Source organism: Acomys russatus, chromosome 24, assembly GCF_903995435.1.
Source record: "Acomys russatus chromosome 24, mAcoRus1.1, whole genome shotgun sequence".
In the NCBI taxonomy this organism is placed as follows: domain Eukaryota; kingdom Metazoa; phylum Chordata; class Mammalia; order Rodentia; family Muridae; genus Acomys; species Acomys russatus.
The window spans coordinates 10,696,089-10,715,993 of record NC_067160.1 but is presented as its reverse complement, the minus strand read 5'-3'; the positions used below and the strand labels follow the sequence as shown (position 1 = coordinate 10,715,993).

The 19,905-nt window shown below is 45.1% G+C and overlaps 2 protein-coding genes and 1 pseudogene across 2 annotated transcripts in view; 1 reads left to right on the top strand and 2 right to left on the bottom strand.

Moving 5' to 3' along the window:
• Hnrnpa3 (heterogeneous nuclear ribonucleoprotein A3) overlaps positions 1 to 19,905 on the top strand; it is a 397,554-nt gene that overhangs the window by 323,032 nt on the left and 54,617 nt on the right. The window lies entirely within an intron of this gene.
• Positions 1,944 to 3,379, bottom strand: LOC127206863 (NADH dehydrogenase [ubiquinone] flavoprotein 1, mitochondrial-like; annotated as a pseudogene).
• LOC127206861 (tetratricopeptide repeat protein 30A2) lies at positions 13,146 to 15,162 on the bottom strand. The gene has a single exon (XM_051166147.1). It carries the CDS (start codon positions 15,160 to 15,162, stop codon positions 13,168 to 13,170), a length of 1,995 nt encoding a protein of 664 aa, XP_051022104.1. The 3' UTR covers positions 13,146 to 13,167.

The following is a 19,905-nucleotide window of genomic DNA, read 5'->3' as shown; positions in this document are numbered from 1 at the left end:
CTCTACAAGGCACACGTGTAACCAGCTCCCTCAAGCTCCTGCTGCTGGGTGTTTTGTCGAGACAAATAAATAAATCTTAAAAAAAAAAAAAAGAAATCTACTATATTAAAAAAAAAAATGAGATGACATGTCCAAAGTCATACAGCTCCCGGGGCCTGGTCTGGCGACATTTCCACACAGACGGTACACTCCCATCTTCACATTAGTAACGTCTGTGGGGCAGGCTTTTCAGAGTTCACCTTTTGTTTGTGGAAGCCGGGAGCCAGAACCAGCCTTTTATGTCTAAATGTGCACGGGTGCCCACTGGTGGGGACCCACCTAGTCAGCCCACAACTGCCACATAGATTTAAAAAGTGTCAGTCACTGGATGTCTGCCTTTATTGAGATATTTACCACAGCCAATCAAATCCTCATGAAAGCTGGACGCTGAATTTCACCCTGAATTGTGACTGTCATACCCTTGGCAAGACTGAAGCCAAGGCCGGCAGGTTTATCTTAAAGAAGAGAGAAGGATGGGTGTCAAGCAAGCAGAGGGGTGGCCTGTTCCCAGTGGCGGTTTTTCCAACCCTTTCCTGTGAGTTTTGAAGCGTTGAGGCCCCCTCTGCTGGTGGAACTTGTAGTCCAATTTGGGAAGGAGGACGCCCCCAAACCAAACCAAACCAAACCAAACCAAACCAAAAGACCTAAACCACCCACAGTGGCTCAGCAAAGATTAGAATTGTAAGAAAATGTGAGCCCCCCCGCACCAACTCTTTACATTAAAAATAAAAGTTTAGAAGGTTTCAAACCATTTCCCCATAAATCTTGTGGGGAAAACTCCAGGACATTTGGCTATTGCTGGCAAAGAGTGGACTTCTTTTTTTGAAAACAGAAGGCCTTTGACAAACAATGGCAGAGAGAACTCATGTTTTCATTCGGTGAAGATGGTGACACTTCCACAAACATTCCCAAGAAACTCTGTGTTATGCTCGACCCAAGCAAGCATTTCTCAACTGCAGCGGTTCCGGCATCTCTGAGGTGCTCTTGTCAAAGCCAAGCACAGGGCATATTACTACTTATGACTTTTCTCCAGCGAAGCCACCAGCAGCCCTATCTTAAGTAACAGAACCACAAAGCTTGACGTAGTATATGTCACACCAAACCTGACATTTCGTGTGTGTGTGTGTGTGTGTGTGTGCGTGTGTGTGTGTGTGTGTGTGTGTGTGTGTGTGTGTGTGTGTGTGTGAATGCGCAAATTACGCAATACTCGCAGCGGTTTATAAAGTTCATCTATGTGCCAACACATGTGCTCTTGTGTGTAACACGTTGGATAGAAATGAGGGGATGGACTTCATGCTTGTGTTTTGTGACTACAGAAGTCTTAGTTACATCTTTTCAATTATTATTATTATTAATTTTGTGCATATGTGTTTATACAACTCTCTTGAGTCAGTTCTCTGCTTCCACTGTGTGTCATGGGTGTTGAAAGCAGGCTGTCAGGCTTGTATATCAAGGTGGCTTCCACAGAGCAAGTCTCAACGGTCCCTTTAAAGGGGCAGTTGTTTCCTGCCTTCTGAGCCTGCTCTTTCTGGTGGTCTAATTTCCTTTTTTGAGGTCTCTCTTTATTCGATTGACACTTACTCGTGGTCTTTTGGGTTAATATTCCTACTTCTTTTACTTCAACCCTCTCAGGAAAGTTCTCCGTGGGCACTGTGCCTTAGTTCAGACTCAACTTCAGGAAACTGCTTTGAAATCAACTGGCTTTAAAAATTTCTTTCTTTCTTTCTTTCTTTCTTTCTTTCTTTCTTTCTTTCTTTCTCTTCCTTTCTTTCCCTTTCTTTCTTTCTTTCTTTCTTTCTTTCTTTTTTTTTTTCTTTCTTTCTTTCTTTCTTTTTTGATTAGAGAGTCAGTAGCACTGTTTACTGTCCCAAAGGGTTGTGAGATTACCAGGCTAGGGTATGGGCTCAGAAGGCTGCCTGCCACGCCTGGCGTTGCTGGGCAAACCGCAGCATCTGATCCTCCAGCTCCAGTGTTGGATCAGACCCTGTCCTGGCCAGGTGGCCCCATCACCCAGAGCACAAATGGGGTAGCCCTCGGTCTGCATGCTGATCTCCCAGAGGAAGTCGGTCTCAGCTGGCCGGGCATCCCCCGTCACAGAGCGGGCCATCACCTTGTTCATCCTGTCGATACACTTATCACATGGGGTACACTGGCCACAGTTCTCATGCTTGTAGAACTCAATGAGCCGAGCGATGGCTTTCACGGTGTCAGTCGAACGATCCATGCCAATCATCGCGGCCATACCCAGGCCTGTCGGGGCCTGTACCGGTTCATCAAAGTCCACCAGCACTGTCTCACATCCAGATGTGGGGATCAGCGGAGTGGACGAGCCACCAGGAATCGCAGCAAGGAGGTTTGTCCCAGCCACCTGTGACACCACCAGCGTGCTTCTCAATCAGCTCTTTCAGCGGCACAGACATCTCGTCCTCCACAGTGCAGGGGTTGACACGGTTAGAGATGTTGAACAGTTTGGTACCCGAGCTGCATTCTCTGCCAAAGCCAGCAATCCAGGTGCCCCTGCGATGGCAGATGGTGGGGGGACACAGTGACTATTTCCACATTGGCCGTGGTTGTGGGGCATCCAAACACTCCCACGTCTGCTGGAAAGGGCGGCTTCGGGGCTGGCTTTCCCTGCCTTTCCTCAATGGACTGAACACATGCTGTCTCCTCTCCACAGATGTAGGCCCCAGCCCCCACGCACCACAAACACATCAAAATCCTAGTCAGAGCCGCAAGCGTTCTTGCCAGTCAGACCTGCTTCATAGGCCTCTCAGATAGCTACCTACAGATCGGAGGCCGCATTGTAGAATTCTCCTCAGATGTAGATATAGGCAGCCTGGGCTCCGGTGGCTCTGCCTCGCACCAGGCAGCCCTCTACTGGTCTGTGAGGGTCATGGTGCATGCTGTGTCCTCACAGGTCCCTGGCTCTCCCTTGTCACATCTGCCACCAGACACTTGACTCTGCCTTCTGAGGGCTTATTCATGAAACTCCACTTGAGGCCAGTGGGGAAGCCAGCACCACCACAGCCCCATAAACAGGAAGTGCCTGATCTCACCTAAGATCCTTTCAGGTCCCTTCAGCAGCATCTCCTTTGCCTTGTAACAAGTCACCCCTATGCAGGGCACCTTTCAAACCTCCAGTCATGGCGGCCATAGAGGTTGGTGAAAATCGGGTCTTCATCCTTCAGCGAGCCAAATGAGAGTTTCTTGGGTGCTGTTGTGCTGCTGCTGAAACGCTGGAAGCGACCCGCCGAGATGATGCTGTGACACTAGCATCATGGAAGCCAGGCGGGTCACCTCCCACTGTCACCTTCACAACTCCAAGTGAGATAGAAAGGCACCTCAAGTGGCATTTGATGAATAAAAAAGCCTTTTGTATTCCTGTCTCTCTCTGGGACCTGGGGTTTGAGGTATATTGGAGTGAGTTGTTTTTCCTACTTCACCTTGAGTCAGCCTTCTCTGAGGAATTGGCGCATGAAAACACAAGCTTATAAAAACAGGTTGACTCCATTAACCCCTGCGGAGCAGGGTAGAGGGTGCAGCAGCAGCCATACCTGTGGGGGAGAGTGGTGATGAGAGAAAAGTTGTGTTTATAAAGTCTTTTCTCTCGTCAAACATTCCCGGGAAACTGCTGCAAGCTTCATTTCTTCAGTAATAAAGGTGACCGCTGTTCATTTACTGCTGGCTGCATACACTCAGTTTTCAGTTAGTTATAATCTACAGCTGGTTAGCACTGTGAAACCCCAATTATTCACAATCGAGTGTGTATTTAAGTCGGCCCCACAGCAGGTCAGTGTGGAAACCCCTCATCATGACATGTGTTCCTTACCTAACCTATTGTGTCATTTCTGTGGACCCTCCATGAATAGTGAACAAACAGCCTTTGGGCACCATTGTAAAGAAAAAAGAACAAGACAAAAATTTTGGGTGATAAGAGCTTAGAAATATTTGCTGTAAATGTAAGTTTTATAATAATGAGCCCAGTGCATAAATCATAATAACCTCTTCTCACAAAAGGGAGGATCCCAGCTGGTAAATTTTCATTTGGTAATATTTGCATAGTACTTTAGAATACAATGTTTTTGCTTTTGTTTTTTTCCCCTAAAATAATGCAATGATCAAGACACGGATGAAAACTCAACTGCAGCACTAATTCTCCAAACCTCTTTACTCTGGAGAAAATTACCATGTTCAACCTTAACAACCTCCAATCCTAAAGAAGACTAATATAAAAGACTCCAGGCCCCATGGGGGAGTCGTGGGTGCTCTGTGTTTACCGTGGCTCCCCAGAGAGGCTGTCTCTGATGGGGAGCAGATGGGAACTCCACAGAGAGGGGTTCCCACTGCGACTATCCCTGGCAGCATGGGGCTTTGGCAACGACATCAGCTAGGAGATCTGCAACTGTGATTTTAGATTTCATAGAAGGATTTTTGCTTTGGGGTGTGTGTGTGTGTGTGTGTGTGTGTGTGTGTGTGTGTGTGTGTGTGTGTGTGTGTGTGTGTGTGAACATGGCAGTAGCAGTCGATGAAGTCTGTCTCAGGATAGGCACACTTTCCTGGAGATCATGTGAGTAAATCAAGTGACCTGGCAGGGTTGACCTGTTTTGACTTTGAGTTGCCAGCAGTTCAGGATGAGTTAGGCTAGATAAGTGGGGTGCAGCACTGAGGGGGGTTATTAGAAAGAACTGGAGGCTTTACTCTTTTGTGATGCTTTCCCTGTAACCAGGGTTATCGCTCATTAGGGCCAAAGCTGGAATAACACAATCGGCAGGTTACTTATTTATTGTTTATTGTGGATAAGGTTGGGTATCTCCACTATAACATGGAGGCTTGCTGCACTTGAATCAGTGCCACTGCTGTTTTCACTTTCATGCTATTATCACTGAGATTTGCCTGAAGAAGCTTACACTGATGTGGAAGAAATGCAACGTTTGCAGGATATGTTTTCTACACAAGCCACTGATTATACGGGTATTAATATTTGTCTTGCAGTTTGCCCAAAAGAAAATGGGCAAACTTTAGATTTAAGGGTCGCTAATCTGGGTAGGTCATCTTAATAGTCTTTCTTTCTTAAAAGTAATTTTTATTAACTTTTTGAGAATTGCATGTTTTGACCATATTTGCCCTTGCTTTTTCCTCTAACACCTTCCAGAGCCATCCCTGACCTTTTCACCTCTCTTGTTTTTAAAAACATCCAAACAAAGGGCCTCGTCTAATTTGTTCCACTGAAACTTTCATGGAAATGAGACCATCAGGTTGAATGTGGTTGACCACACGCTGTGTTTAATTTTCTATTTATGTCTACTTAAGTAAATGTTATCCAAAGAAAATAGGGCCGAGAAGACAGCTCAGGGAAGCACTTGATGTGCAGGCAAGAGGTCTGAGTTTCATTCCTAGATCCCATGTGATGTCACACACACACACACACACACACACACACACACACACACACACACACGTGTAATGCCAGTGCTGGGGCGGTGGAGACACAGTAATCCCTGGGACCAGCCAGTCTAATATGTGAACTCCAGGCCAGTGAAAGATCTTGTCTCAAAACCAAAACCCAAAACCAACAAGACTGACCTCTGAGGAAGAATGACACCCAAGGTTGTCCTCTGTCCTTCACATATCTGTGACACACACTCACCCTGTCAGTGTGCACATTCTTCCTATACACCAACATGCGTTCTCTCTCTCTGTCTCTCTGTCTCTGTCTCTCTCTGTGTCTGTCTGTCTGTCTGTCTGTCTCTCTCTCTCTCTCTCTCTCTCTCTCTCTCTCTCTCTCTCACACACACACACGGACACATGGACACAGACACACACATAAAGGAGAGGGAAGGAGGGAGGAAAGGAGAGAGGGAGAGATCAAAAGCTTGTCTCATGAATAGCTGTAGCTCTAAAGAAAGAGTTAATTACAAGAATATTTAGAAATATGCACAAAAATCTATCAACTCCTAGACAATGCCTCAAATGTACTAAAGAAAAATTATTCTGCTGAGGATTGTGGCGCAGGCCCTTAATGCCAGCCCTCAGGAAGCAGATGCAGGCAGGTCTCTGTGAGATCAAGTTTATCCTGGTCTGCAAAGCGAGCTTCAGGCTAGCCAGGGCTATATATTGGGAGCATGTCAGAAAAGAAAAAAAGAAAGAAATGAAGAAAGAGAAGAAAAAAAATTCTACGATGTTTGTTAGAGGTGGTACAGCGTCCTTTATCCTAGGTGACGCCAGGGCACAATCTTTACAGGCCTGTAAATCGCTGTGACAGAAGTTTGCATTTGGGAGGGAGATTGAGCTCAACCCGACATATAGCATGGATAAGTAGGAATTTAGGGCAAAGAATAAGGATAGAGGTCAGTAGATGGGTAATTACTAAGAGGAAACAGTAGTGGAAGAGAGGATTTGGCTAACCTGACTAAGCAGGGTTTTCTCTGAGGCAGGCCAGGGTGACCTGACATCTAGGGGATGGTTGGAGCAATAGAGCCAATTATATGCTAAAAATGATTAGATATGGAAGGGAGGGGGTATAGAAGGACTCTTCTGTGTCTGTGTGCCCTGTCTATGACCTGTTAATAAAAAATCAACAAAAAACTGTGGCCCATAGGAAAGGGTAGACTAGAAGATGAGACATCTGGCAGGCAGGATTCTGGGATAGAGCCAGGCATGAGAGATTCACCCAGGAAGAGGTGAGGAAGATAGACACATGGTCCCTGAGCAGAGGTAACCAGCCACATGGCAAAACGTAGATAGGTAAAACAGGTTATTTTAAGTTATGAGCTAGTCAGAGAAGAGCCTAGTTATATGGCCTAAGTATTTGTAAATATATTTTGAGTTTCACAAGTCTTTATTTCAGGAGCTTAGGGCTGGGAAGAAAAACACAATAGGGGTGCGTTCTAGCTGAATTTATTAAAACTGAACAACACAGAATCAAGCAGGAGGCCTACTTGAAAAGTTTGGGAGCACCCAAAAAGACTACAGTCAAAGAACACAGCTGCCTGTGGTGAGTGTGCTCTGAGTACGAACAACACAGCTGCCTGTGGTGAGTGTGCTCTGAGTGCTTTCACTAACCAAGAAGTCTGTCTCGGACGAATTTAAACAGTAAGACAATAAATCCCAGAAGAGTCAGATCCACAGCACTTAAATAAACAAGAGAGACTCTTGTATATCCCCCTTTAATGGGTGAAGATGTGTTTCTCAGCAACTTCTAGGAGACTTCCCGGGTCTTAGTAATGAGTGGTTTGAGTGCCTATTCCTACGTAAATAAGTAAAAGGTGGGCTAGCATGTGTCTGGCTTAGACATGCAGTTCTCAACCTTGGCTGCATGCTGGGAGTTGAAGAAAATATTTCCTGGATTCTACCTTCTGGAGCTCCACTTTCATTGTTCTAAGGCAGTATGGGGCAAAGAGTGGTAGTAGCATCCCCAGTGATGATAAGGTACAGCTGAGCATTCGGAGAGCCCTTGGCTTAGACCCAATCAACGTCGGGGATATGGTGGGGTATGTGTGCTGGATCAGAAGTCACCATAACTATTGAGTTTTGCTTGTCATTGCAAAATTTAAAGATATATGCACACATATGAATTCACACATAGGACCGTGGTCTGGTTGGAGAGGATCCGTATTTATAGGAAGACTAAATGAACATGGTCTGTATTCAGAAGTCAAATTGGTGAATTCAAAACTGCTTAAGAATGGTTCTAACAGCTGGGTGGCGGTGGCGCACGCCTTTAATCCCAGCACTTGGGAGGCAGAGGCAGGTGGATAGCTGTGAGTTCGAGGCCAGCCTGGTCTACAAGTGAGTCCAGGACAGTCAAGGCTACACAAAGAAACCCTGTCTTGAAAAACAAACAAAAAAAATGGTTCTAAGGATGAATGTTTATCTTACCCCAACAAGGCAGGAAAAACGAGTGATGACACTGAAGGGTTTAAGACAGGCTCTTCTAATATGTGCCACTTTGTCATTTTGAAGTAGAGGTGCTTAGAACACAGAAGGTATGGATGAGGAATTCTTTCTTATTTTTCCTGTAAGCTAGAGATGAAACTCCCATGTGAAAAATACCCTCTCTGAGAGAGTCAAACCTGAGGAAAATTTGTACAAAGCAGCTTTATTAAACTGCCATCTTCCTACGTTTTTTAAAAATCACACTACTTTTTGTTCAAGTCATGTAAAAGCACTTAGACTTAGCTGTTTCTTTTCATCTTCATTTGTCCTGCTAATCTGTTAGAAATCTACCCCAGTTGAAAATGCTGAGTGGGTAGAGAAAGTTTTCCCTTCCTTACAGTAGGCAATTCTATTAATGAGTCTTTAGGGAAAGGTGAGTGAACATAGTGATAAATTCTTGGAGTTTTCTTGATGTGTGTGTGTGTGTGTGTGTGTGTGTGTGTGTGTTGGTATATGCACATGAGTGCAGATGCTCCAAGAGGCCAGAAGAGGGCACTAGACCCCTGGTAGCTGGCAGTACTAGTAGTTGGCGAGCCACTGGGAACTGAATTTGGGGGCTTCTGGAAGAGCACTCCACCTTAATCACTGAGATGTCTCCCCAGCCCCAAGGAAGTCTCCTTTAAAGTGTTTCTGATATGGAATCTCACAGCACCTAGCAGCTTGAGAATTCTTCAGAGTCCTTCTATGAAGGCCAAAGATTGCTGAAGAATTCTGAAAGGCATGCTAATTAAGACGCATGTGAAGGGTTTTATTGGTTTTAAAGATGTACAAAAATGGGAGACAACATTCTAGATGGGATGCCTTAAGTTCTCTATTTTGTTCCGTATTTTTGGTATGAGTCATTTTTACTCTTAATCATGCTGTGCTCTATCATCCACCCCTGCCTAGGACTCCCATGTGGGCACCATGGAGTTTGTATAGACCAGTGGTTCTCAGTCTCCGCTACTCACTACAATCATCTGGGCAAGCTTAAAAACTGGCCCCTCCTCCTATTCTCATCTCTATAGCCTGAAACATAATCATCAGAGGCGAGGTCCTAGGCATTCCTACACTTTTTGCTTTCCTAGTTGGTTCAGATGTGGAAGCCACGGATTTACTAAACAAAAGTGTGTGTGTGTTGGGGTGGGGGTTAAAAAAATACCAGAGAACCCATCTTTAATTTTGTGCTTGCTTTGTGCTTTTTTTCTCTCTCTCTGAAAAATCTAAGACAAAACCAGCAACCATCCTCCAGAAAGGGTGAACATTGAAGGACTTGGCTTAAATGGTTTTTGCAGGTAAAAGTGAAGGTTGACAGAGCCCCAGACACTGTAAACAGCAGAGTCAGCTCTCTACTGTCTACCCCTCCCTCCCTCCCTCCATCCCTCCCTCCTACCATTCACCCTTTCCCTTTCATCCTTCCTAGGAGCAAACAGGTTTATCATGTGCACTGCAAAGTGCAGTGGTCCAGCAAGCACTTAAATGAGTTCAAGGTCTCTGCTTTCTTGGGTGCCTCCTGGCCCATGCACTTGTCCTGGTCCATGCACTTGGACTGTAGGGAGCCTCCTGACAGTTGTTCATACATGTTTGGTAGCTGGAAACTATGATTAAAAACCACTGCCCTAAGGATCATAAAAGTTATTTGAAAGAAAAGAGGTTAAGTCTGAGAATTTGGCTCAGTGGGAGAATACTGAAGTTAATGGGTTTGGTGCTTAGTACTGGGTGGAATAGGAAAGAAAAAAAAAAAAAAAAAAAAAAAAAAAAAAAAAAAAAAAAAACGAAAAAGAAAAAAACCACAGAAGGAAGCGATAGAGTGTATCGCAGCTAACTTTGTGCCTAGCAGCGCCAGCATGTGGTGTTTATTCAAGATCCATTGAGTACCTTCTGACCAGGTTTTCCAGCAAACTGTCTCCTGAGGGTTTCTTTTCATAGTGTTAGGGTGTGGCCGCCTCTTGCTATATGTAGCACACCCCAGCTTAAACATGGGATGGATGGCCTAGATGCTCCGCAGGCTCTATTCTTTCTGTATGGGAAGGACATTAGCTGTAGCATATCAGAAATAACAGGAATTAAGGGGCTGTGTTTTCATAAAACAGATCCTGACCAGAAAATTCAAACAGCCAGTAACTTATTGCTTGTGGACACGTAAAAAAGAATAGAGCTGCCGTGATTGCTGGTGAAATCTTTCCTTATGAAGATGCTTCCTGTCCAAATACATCGTGATGCTGCAACAAGGAATTCAGACTGTGGTGGGTCAATCTAGGACCAAGTCCAAGGGAGCTGGTTACCTAAACCACCAAAAATTAACTAAAAGCATATTCAAGCCTAATGATGGTGCAGAGACTTGCCCCTTAAGCAAATAATAAGTATCCGATGGGTAGTAAATGATCACATTCTGGTTGATGTCTGCTCCTGTTTTCCGTTATAAGATTTTTATAGATGCAGAAAGGCAAATACCCTATAGACTTTATTATATGTAATCTGTGATGTCACACACAGGGCATTTCTAATGCTGAAAGTACCACGCACGTAAAGCTGTCACTGTTTTCTTACTGGTGTGAGAGTATCTGAAAGGAAAAGATGGAGGTCCTTGCAAATACGAAGCTCTATGTGTTCTACCAATTATACGGGATTTGTGTTTTAGCCGAGTCCTTTCCCTCTAAAAACGTTACCTCAATGACAAAAGTGCATTGTTAAAGAACTTCTACAGTCACCTTGAAGTCATGAGCCTCATCTGCGAGACACTTACTGCTTAGAGTTGGCATGCATTCCTTAGACCTGGCTGTGCTCTGACCTATCGGGCTAGTGTCCCTATAACTGACAAACAGGAGAAGATACAATAGGAAAAGGAGGCTGGTAAGAAAGATAGACTTTTTATCTTGTGATACATTCTGCAGCACTGAACACCATTATCTCTTAAATAAACCGTTTGAAGGCAGGAAAAGATACTCCTTGAAAAAGCTTTATGAATAGGAGAGTGTCTTTCTGCTATGGGTGACTTTGTCCTTCTGGCGAGCCGGAAAACCCTTTCCTTGTATCAAATAAAACCAGAGTGTAAGGAGTGATGATCTGATTTGGTGAGTTGGTTACGGAAATGGCTCTGGCATCTGTTACTTCCACTCTGTGACCCATTACTTCTGTTCAGCTAGCGGCAGGAGACACTGGATTAGCGGCTGGGATGCGGACACGCAGGGGACCCAAGGTGGTCCTGTGAAGTGGATCGCATAGTTGGGTCCCTATTACATATTCGCTTCACCTGCCGGTTCCCACATATCCTCTGGACTGGCAGCTGGGGGCTTCACCTCAGGGGCAAGAGAGGCTCCATTTATTCCAAGAATAACTGTGTGTTTGTGCATGTGTGGATAGGCACATAATAATATTCCGCCAATAAAAATTCTGAACCAAAAGGCACTTTTTTATTTTAGGGACTAATTAAGAATAAGCCTCTCCTCCAACGGGGGAAAATACATTATTATGTCAACTGAAAAAGGAAATTACAATAATTTTATCATTTCTAAATAACAACAACACAAAACATAGTTTATGCACAGTGCAGCAGAAAAGAGGGGCTGTTTTGTATACATTCACAGCTAGAGTTGTAAGCAAAAACACCGGGTAGACAAAATATTCAAATCTCTTCCCAATTGGCACCCTATGAAATAACATTCCTCCTAACAATTAACATTTTCTGTAAGCTCTATGATTCTATGTGGCTTTGATGGATTAACAATCTATGGGAAGAGGTAGAAATTATTCTGAGTAGAATTACTCTAATTTTTTGGTTAATTTTGAATGTTTTATTTCTATCAATAGACTAAAAAAATCAACTTATAGTTTAAGGTAAATATATTATCGATTATAGTCATGTAAATGACCTAATATATCCCCTTCACAAAACCTCAAAAACAAGTAAAATCAAAATGCAAAATTATATAAACAGTATAAACATACCTTTCAATAAAATGTACTATCTATGTGGGAAAAAAATCCCTCATTTTCTGTAAGCCAAAATACTAGAAGAATCCATTGTACAGATTTTACTGAAATAGCTGTTATTGCCAAAAGCAACAGGAGAAAGGGTCTAGTGGCTGAAAGGACTGTAAGACCCTGAGGAGCAAGTAGATTGCCTAAGACCTGTGGACTGTACAAAGCCAGCAACTTATCCCTTAATTTCATTTTCATTTTAGCTCAACACTTCTCTCTAAACCAAAAAAATTCGAAATCTTCCAGACTTGAGCTTCCAAGACGGCTGAGTGGTAAGAGCACTTGCTGGGCAGGACGATGACTTGAGTTCAACCCATGAGACTCCTAAGACGAAGGGGAAACTTACTTCCTAAAGTTGTTTTCTGACCTCTACAAATACATCATAGCACTGCATACCTCTACACACACACACACACACACACACACACACACACACACACACACACACACACCTTTAAAACAAAAAGAACTTCCACGCTTAGTATTTATGAGGTACATTCAACTATGAAAAACCCAAAGCAGAAAGATAAATTAAATGTTGATTATAAAACCGAAGAACCAACTAACCAACACCATCATGGAAGAAAAATAGCACCTCTGGCTAAGAGTAACCTGAAAAGGACATATGAAAATGATTCCACTATTTAGTACTTGTCCTTTTAAAAAGACTGAGACCAGGTCGAAACTAGACTTTGGTTTTTGGAGGGATCCAGGAAATGGCAGAACTCAAACAACAGTAACAGAAAGGACCCAAACAAAACCAAAAAAACAAAGTAGTCAAACAAAAGAAATAAAAAACCTAAAGGCCAATGGTTAAGAATTAGATTTCTTGGGCAGCACAATGGATCAAGAGAACTAAGCCGGCCTTCTGCTTCTCTTTGCTGATGGAGAGATGGGTAGCTGTGGTCCAGCACCTGGGTCTACCAGGGGATCAGAGCAGGATTGTGTACCAGTGCCGGACTAGTGCTAAATTCCCTTGACAGCCCAAGGCAGAGGCACTAAGTGCTGCTGAGCATTTCTCCCTCTGCAGAAATGAAATCGCAGAAACTGTAGACTGTGTCTATTAGGAAAAGTGCGGGAGTCTATCACTCCATGGCTATCTGGGTAGAAAGGCTGCCATAGTTTCACGTATACAGAGTCAAAGAAGAAACAAATATAAAGATGTGCAGAAAAATCCAGAAAAAGAATGAAATATAAACAAAAAAACATTTCTAATGACATTTTTAGAAGTAACTACTTATTCCACCCTATGATCTCATAAATCAGAGCTTTCAACTGTCTAGACTCATAGGTGACTGTGTTCTTCCCAGTGTGCATCCTCTCTTCCTCCAAGGGCTGTTCCAGAACAGCAGGGATGCTCCTGCCGTAAAGTTCACACTGCTCTAGGAACTGGACACACTCCTGGACAACGCTGTCCCTCAGCATGATCGTGTGCTTGGACATGTTTTCTAGCAAGGACAGGAAGCATCTCTTGGCGTAATACCACGTGTCAGTTCCTAGCTTTTTATGGTAAGGCTCCAGGCTCTTGATAACCCGAGAGATGCCAAAGTCATAGTTTCCTTTGGCGCAGTAAAGCGTTCCTATCACCAGATTCACGATGCACAGGTGGTAGATCTTCTTGTCCGGGTCGCCGTAGGACAGCTGCTCTTCCTCCTTTTCAATCTTCCTCATCAACTCCTCGGCTTCCTCGTTCTGGCTCGTCATGATGTAGGAGACACAGAGGTTGGCCAGCACGATGGCGCTGACACTCAGGATGTTGTCATAGTTCTTCTTGACGATGGGCTCGTAGAAGCCAATGGCCTCTTTGTATTTGTTTTCCTGCATGAAGAGCACGTGGGCCACATTCAGCTTCCACACATCGTGGTCATTGCAGAACTCCACCGACTTGCGGAAGATCTTCTCCACCATTGGATAGTTTTCCAGGTTCCAGTAGATTTTCGCCTGGGCCATCAGTACAGGGATGTACTTCTCCAGAGTTTCGTCATATTCGTTCACAGCCTTTAGGACAACTTCGTCATCTCTGTTATGCCTTGCTTCTTGAACTTGTTTGGTGAGCCTGCGGAGCTGCTCAGTCAGCATGCCAGCCAGCCCGTCCAGCTTAATGAAAGCCTCTTCCGGAGCCGTCTGGCAAGTGATCATGGCGTCCAGGAACTCATAGAGGTAGGGAGTGAGGAACTTGTAAGTCAGGTGGGCATTTTCTGCGAGGACATCGGCTGCCAGGTCAAAACACTCGTATTTACAGTAGAGCAGCAACAGGTTGCCGAAGGTCTCTGGGGGGAAGGGGTTTTGCTGCAGCAGAAACTGGAGCTTCTCGAAGCCCTCCGTAGGCCTGGCATCCATGTTCATCAGCGCCTGGTTGTGCAGGGTCACGGGGTCCAGCTCTTCCTCGGCTCTGGGTGGCATGTCCGTGAGGGCTTCCTGAGCCGCCTCGGAGTTTCTGAGCTGGTATTCTATGGCTGCCTTGAGGTTGAAGGCTTCGACCAGAGCAGTCTGGTGAAGGACCACGGTGTTGCCGACACTGCGAACGTCAATGCCTTCGGTGGTCGTGCCCACACCTAGCTCTGGGTGCTGGCGGATGCCGCGCTCAATGATATTGGCGATATGCTTCAGGGCAGGGGCGTAGTGCCTGTTGCTGTAACAAGCTAAGGCCAGGTTGTACGATACATCTGGCTGGTAGCCAGACGCCTGCAAAGCGGCAAAGAATTTGGAGCAGGCAGCTTCATAGTGTCCCTCCTTGTAGAGCAGACAACCCATGTTGACCAAACCATCTGGGTCATTCTCTCCGCCACTGTCCTCTCCAGCTTCCCCACTCAGCAGCTGCTCCACCAGGCTCCTGGCTCCCGGCAGGTCGCCCTCGCTGTACTTGATGGCGGCCTGGAGACGAAGGATTCGGCTATAGAAGGTGGGGTTGTCCAGGAGGAAGGAGACCCGGGTGGCCTCTGGATACAGGCAGGCCTTGTACAGCGCCTGGGCCTGGTACAGGCGGTACTGCTCCAGTTCTGGGTGCATCTGGCTCAGCTGCTCATAGCACTCTGCAGCGAGCTCGAACTCCTGCAAGCGGTAGTAGCAGTAGGCCAGCAGCGACAGCCCTGCGCGGCTCCGCGGGCTCCTCTGCAGCTCAGCGGCCAGCAGCTGCACCGCCTCTGAGTAGCGGGAGTCGCGGATGAGCCTGTACACCACCGCCGTGAACTCACCGTCCGGGATCTGCGAACTGCTCAGCCCCGCCATAACTGTCAAGGTTCTTGAGTGGTTTTGTTCCCAGGGCAACCAGGGGCAACGGAAACGGAAGTCTGAAGACGGTTCCTAACGTTTCCCGGAAGCTGGTTTGTAAGAGAAGAAACTCCCAGTCTTGGAAAGGAAGCGGTGAGACTGTTTCTAGCATATGCGCAAACCGAAACGTTCCTGAACAGAAAGTAGCATTTAAATATTTCTTTTAGATATGAAATCATCACATCTTGAGTGAACGGGTCAAATAATAATGTAAAAAACAAAGAGTCTTTAGGGGCTGGAGAGATGACTTAGAGGTTAAGAGGACGTCCCGAGTTCAATTCCCAGCAACGACATGGTGGCTCACGACCGTCTGAAATGAGATCCGGTGCTTTCCTGCAGCGGGCAGGGGCACATGCAGGCAGAATATTGTATAATAAATACATCTTTAAAAAAAGTCATCTTGGCTCAGTATTATATTCTAGTGTCCAAACTTTAAAAAACAAAAAAACCTTTACAGTTAAATTTTCTGACATACCTGTACTAATTCTCTACCTAAAGAGATCATGTTTGCCTTTATATGAATGTATATACGCCCTACTTGGTATAGCTACACAACTGTACACCGCAGTAAACTCAGTGTCGGGGATTTTAGAGCTGCTTTGCTATGCCGTAGCAGCCAAAATGTAGGGCGGGCTAGTTTCCAAGGCAACTAGAGAACCGGAAACACAAGGTCATCTAAGTGTTGTAGAGACAATACGTTGGGCGCGAGTAGGAACCCTTGACATAATCTCTATATTTCTTGTTATGTGTTACAAGATTACAAGCTGGGTAGAGACACAAGTTGGAAAGAGGATAGAAAGCTCCTTCAAGTTGTACTGATATAGAAATGCCTGGGCTTTTCAGGCACGCAGTTTTCACCTCCCTACAAGACTTAGCCGCTTTGCATTCTGGGAATTGTAGTCTCATTTGTGATGGGTTTTTAAAGACTCCTTTTCCTTGTTAAAAGGAGTGAGTATTGCTTGCTGGCTAGATGCTACCACTTCTCTGGGGGAATGACAGTGGCCTTCTTAGAGCCTAGATTCCTTTGAGATTCTTTTGAGGCTTGTAACTTAAAACAAACAAACAAACAAACAAACAAACAATTTTCTCAGTTTTTTGCCTTCTATACTTTGAAATCTCCTAGAATTCTCTTTTTGTTTTGGCCCAAGTGTGTCCTTACTAGTAGAACGGTACAGTGACCAAGCATTCTGTACTAAGTAGAAGATTATCTACAATGGGCGGTTTTGGTTTGAATATCAGTTTATTAAAAACCTAGCAAGCAAAAGTAAAATAATAAGTAGGAAGTAGCACATAGAAACATCAGATAGATCGTTCAATATGATATAATTGCGGGCTCACACATGTTTAGTTGAAATCTACAGGGAAGCTATTAAGGAGGCTAGCTGGAATTCCTGGTGAGAGTCCTAGGCAGAGCAGAGTGTCTCGTGGAGCTGTTCCAAGTAAAATAACACGTGCCAAGGAGCAGAAAGAGAAGAACATCAAATCAGGTGGTTCCAAGTATTTCCCAGAAATGACTACAGCAGACCTTTCGAAAGAATTATATTTGAGTTCCTGACCCAGAATTTGTAAGAGCCTCACAAGTGTGGGCACCAGGTGTGTATGAGGAAAGATTACTGTTTTGTCTTTTGTCTTCCTACAGAAGCAACCAACTAGATTGGTGTGGGTGGCAGACTTTGGCTTTCTATGCCTCAACTACAGCTTCAAACAGATGTCCAGCAGCCACTGGTGGTTGTGTATCTCTTAGTCACTCTTAGTTGTGTAGGTGTGCAATTGCTCATGTTTCATATCTGCTGAGTCCTGCTGAGTCCATGTACACCCCCCCCCCACAGTCTTCACGTTTGCTGAGAAGTAACAGCCATGTGACTTCCTGAATGCCATCAGACAAGGAACATTGAGTGCAGTCAGGAAGAAGAAAGGAAGAAACTGCACCCTTTTTATGTGTGTGGAGTGGGTGGGTATCCTGGCCCACCAAGATCTACACAGGAAACAGGTAAGGACCACTTCTATGTGCATACTGTGTGACGACTTGGATGCTAAAGGAATGCGATGTGTCACCTTTACAGCTGGTGGCCTGCCTGATGTTTGTTCCTTGAAAACTCCCTGTTTAAACATCCTCATGCATAGACTGTTCTCATGAAGAAACTGGTGTTAGGTTAAGGTGAGTGGACATGGAAACAAGAAATGACCCGCCATCCTTTTCCATTTCTCTCTGTTTGCAGAGCTGCGCTTACATTCCAAACACATCCCCCTTGAAATGATTTTTTTAAAAATATATTTTATTGATTTATTCATATTGCATCTCAATTGTTATCCCATCCCTTGTATCCTCCCATTCCTCCCTCCCTCCCATTTTCCCCTTACTCCCCTCCCCTATGACTATGGCACCGGCCAAGGACAATATGTGCAGTAAACTTCAAACCCCTACCCAGATCTAGCTGATGGACAGGACATTCTCCACAGCTGAGTGGAGAGTGGAGACTGACTTTCACACGAACTCTGGTGTCCCATATTTGACCACACCCCCTGCATGGGGAGGCCTGGTGGCACTCAGAGGAAGGATAGCAGGCTACCAAGAAGAGACTTGATACCCTATGAGCATATACAGGGGGAGGAGGTCCCCCTCAGTCACAGTGAAATGATTTTTAAACACACACACACACACACACACACACACACACACACACACACACACACACAGAACTGTCAGCTTTCTCCTTTCCGAGTTGCTGCTGAAGGGCAGGGCAGCTGACGGAAGGACATGGGAGGGTGGCCATTTTATGTCCTCCCCCTTATCTCACGGGGAACTGCTCCAGTGGCCTGGCTTAAAAGAGCAGGGCATTTGCTTAGCCAGATGGAGGGCAGGGTTATTTTCAAAATGCAGAGAGTGCACCAACCCCACTGTGAAACTGGCATGGCTGTAACTACCACCGTGATAGGCTGGCTTTGGCTTGGGCTCTGATAGGCAGCCGGGGAATAGAGTCATTGTTTCTTGGATGAGGGAGATGAAAGAAGGTCCTTTAATTAATGGTGGAAACCCGGGAAGCAAACTGACCAGGATGCTATGAAGCATAAAAGATCACTTTTGTTTACAATAAGGTCTCGGGAAGCTGGGGTATATATCGAATTCAAATCTGCAATACTCTCCTCAGACAGAGGACAAGTGTGTAATGGTTCTTATGATATGTGTTAGAGACATGCAGACAGCAGTATGACACTCGGGGCTGCTTTCAGTGGACTAAGGGAGGCACGATCACCAGAAAGAGTTCAGTTTAGGCAAAATATAGCAGGGGTAAAAGCACGTTTGGTTCTTTGCATCTTTCTGTTCTTCCTGCCAAAGTACAAAGCAACCAAATGTATGGATTAGCTAGGAAGTACATTTTCTTACCCTACAAATGTGACCGTTTGCAGCTGGTACATTGTTAATTCATAAGTGTTTCATGTACATCCACATGCAAGCAAGCATCTGCCTTGATAAGGAAGTCATCCGCAAAGTTACTGTTTTGTTCCCTTTTATAATAAGTTTCTGACCATTTTTCTCCAGGATGGTTAATTTGTGAGCTCAGTCCCATTGAATTTTGGTTATCCCAAACCCATCCCCACTATGAACAGAGAAACAATGGATAAAATAGGGTCAAATTTGTAACTTCAATGACTGACTTTCAGTAGCCCGAGTTAGTCTTTTGAAACTTTGGGGGCCGTCTGTAAGCTGAATCAACACGAGAGCAAGTTAGCGAGCCATCTCATCTCATACAGGGCTCGCCTTTCAGAGAAATCGCCCTCAATATCTGAACAAGATCGTTTATTTATTTTAATTTTGGGGTGGGGGGGGTTTCGAAACAGGGTTTCTCTGTGTAGCCTTGGCTGTCCTGGACTTGCTTTGTAGACCAGGCTGGGTTCAAACTCACAACGATCCGCCTGCCTCTGCCTCCCAAGTGCTGGATTAAAGCTGTGCGCCACCACCGCCAGGCTAGGTTTTTTTGTTTTGCTTTTTTGTTTTTTGTTTGTTTGTTTGTTTGTTTTTGTTTTTAAAGATCTCTTTCTTAAATGGACTTTGATTTTGATCAAGTAGCCTGCGTTCAAAGGTGTACAATGCCGCTAAATTAACCTGTGTCAGAGTGTGCAGTAGTGTGACGGTTTACAAAAGGGATTAGCCGAGAAGGCAAAACGGGATACTAAATCGTAAAACAGTCGAGCAGCCTTTCAAAGAGCTGCTCCAAGCCCCAGTGCTTATGCGGTGCTTTCATCGCCAGGCTCACTTCGCCTAACCTCCCTCATCAACCCCGACAGACCTTTTTGGGAGTTCGAGATTCTTATTTCCACCGCGTTGTAGACCTACAGGCTGCAGTACACGAAGAAGCAAGTGGCTGCAGTAGGCAGTGTATTTGCTTACACTGGCCAGTAGAGGGCCACACTGCACCTCGTCCCTCTGCCTGGGTGCCTCCTCCCCTGTCATTTGCATTGGCTCTGGATTATTTGTTGTGGTTCATTCTGATAGAACAGGCATAATGGTGTAAGAATTTTAAATTTCAGCACTGGAAGCCACTGCATACTTGCATCACGTCACCATGTTTGCCATCCCTGTGTAGATGTGACCCCCCCCCCCCCACACACACCTTGTGTAACTGCCCATGCAAATTTAAACAACCCATAATGGACACAGGGACCTGGTTTTCGGCTGCAGAATTCTCCTACCTCCAGACA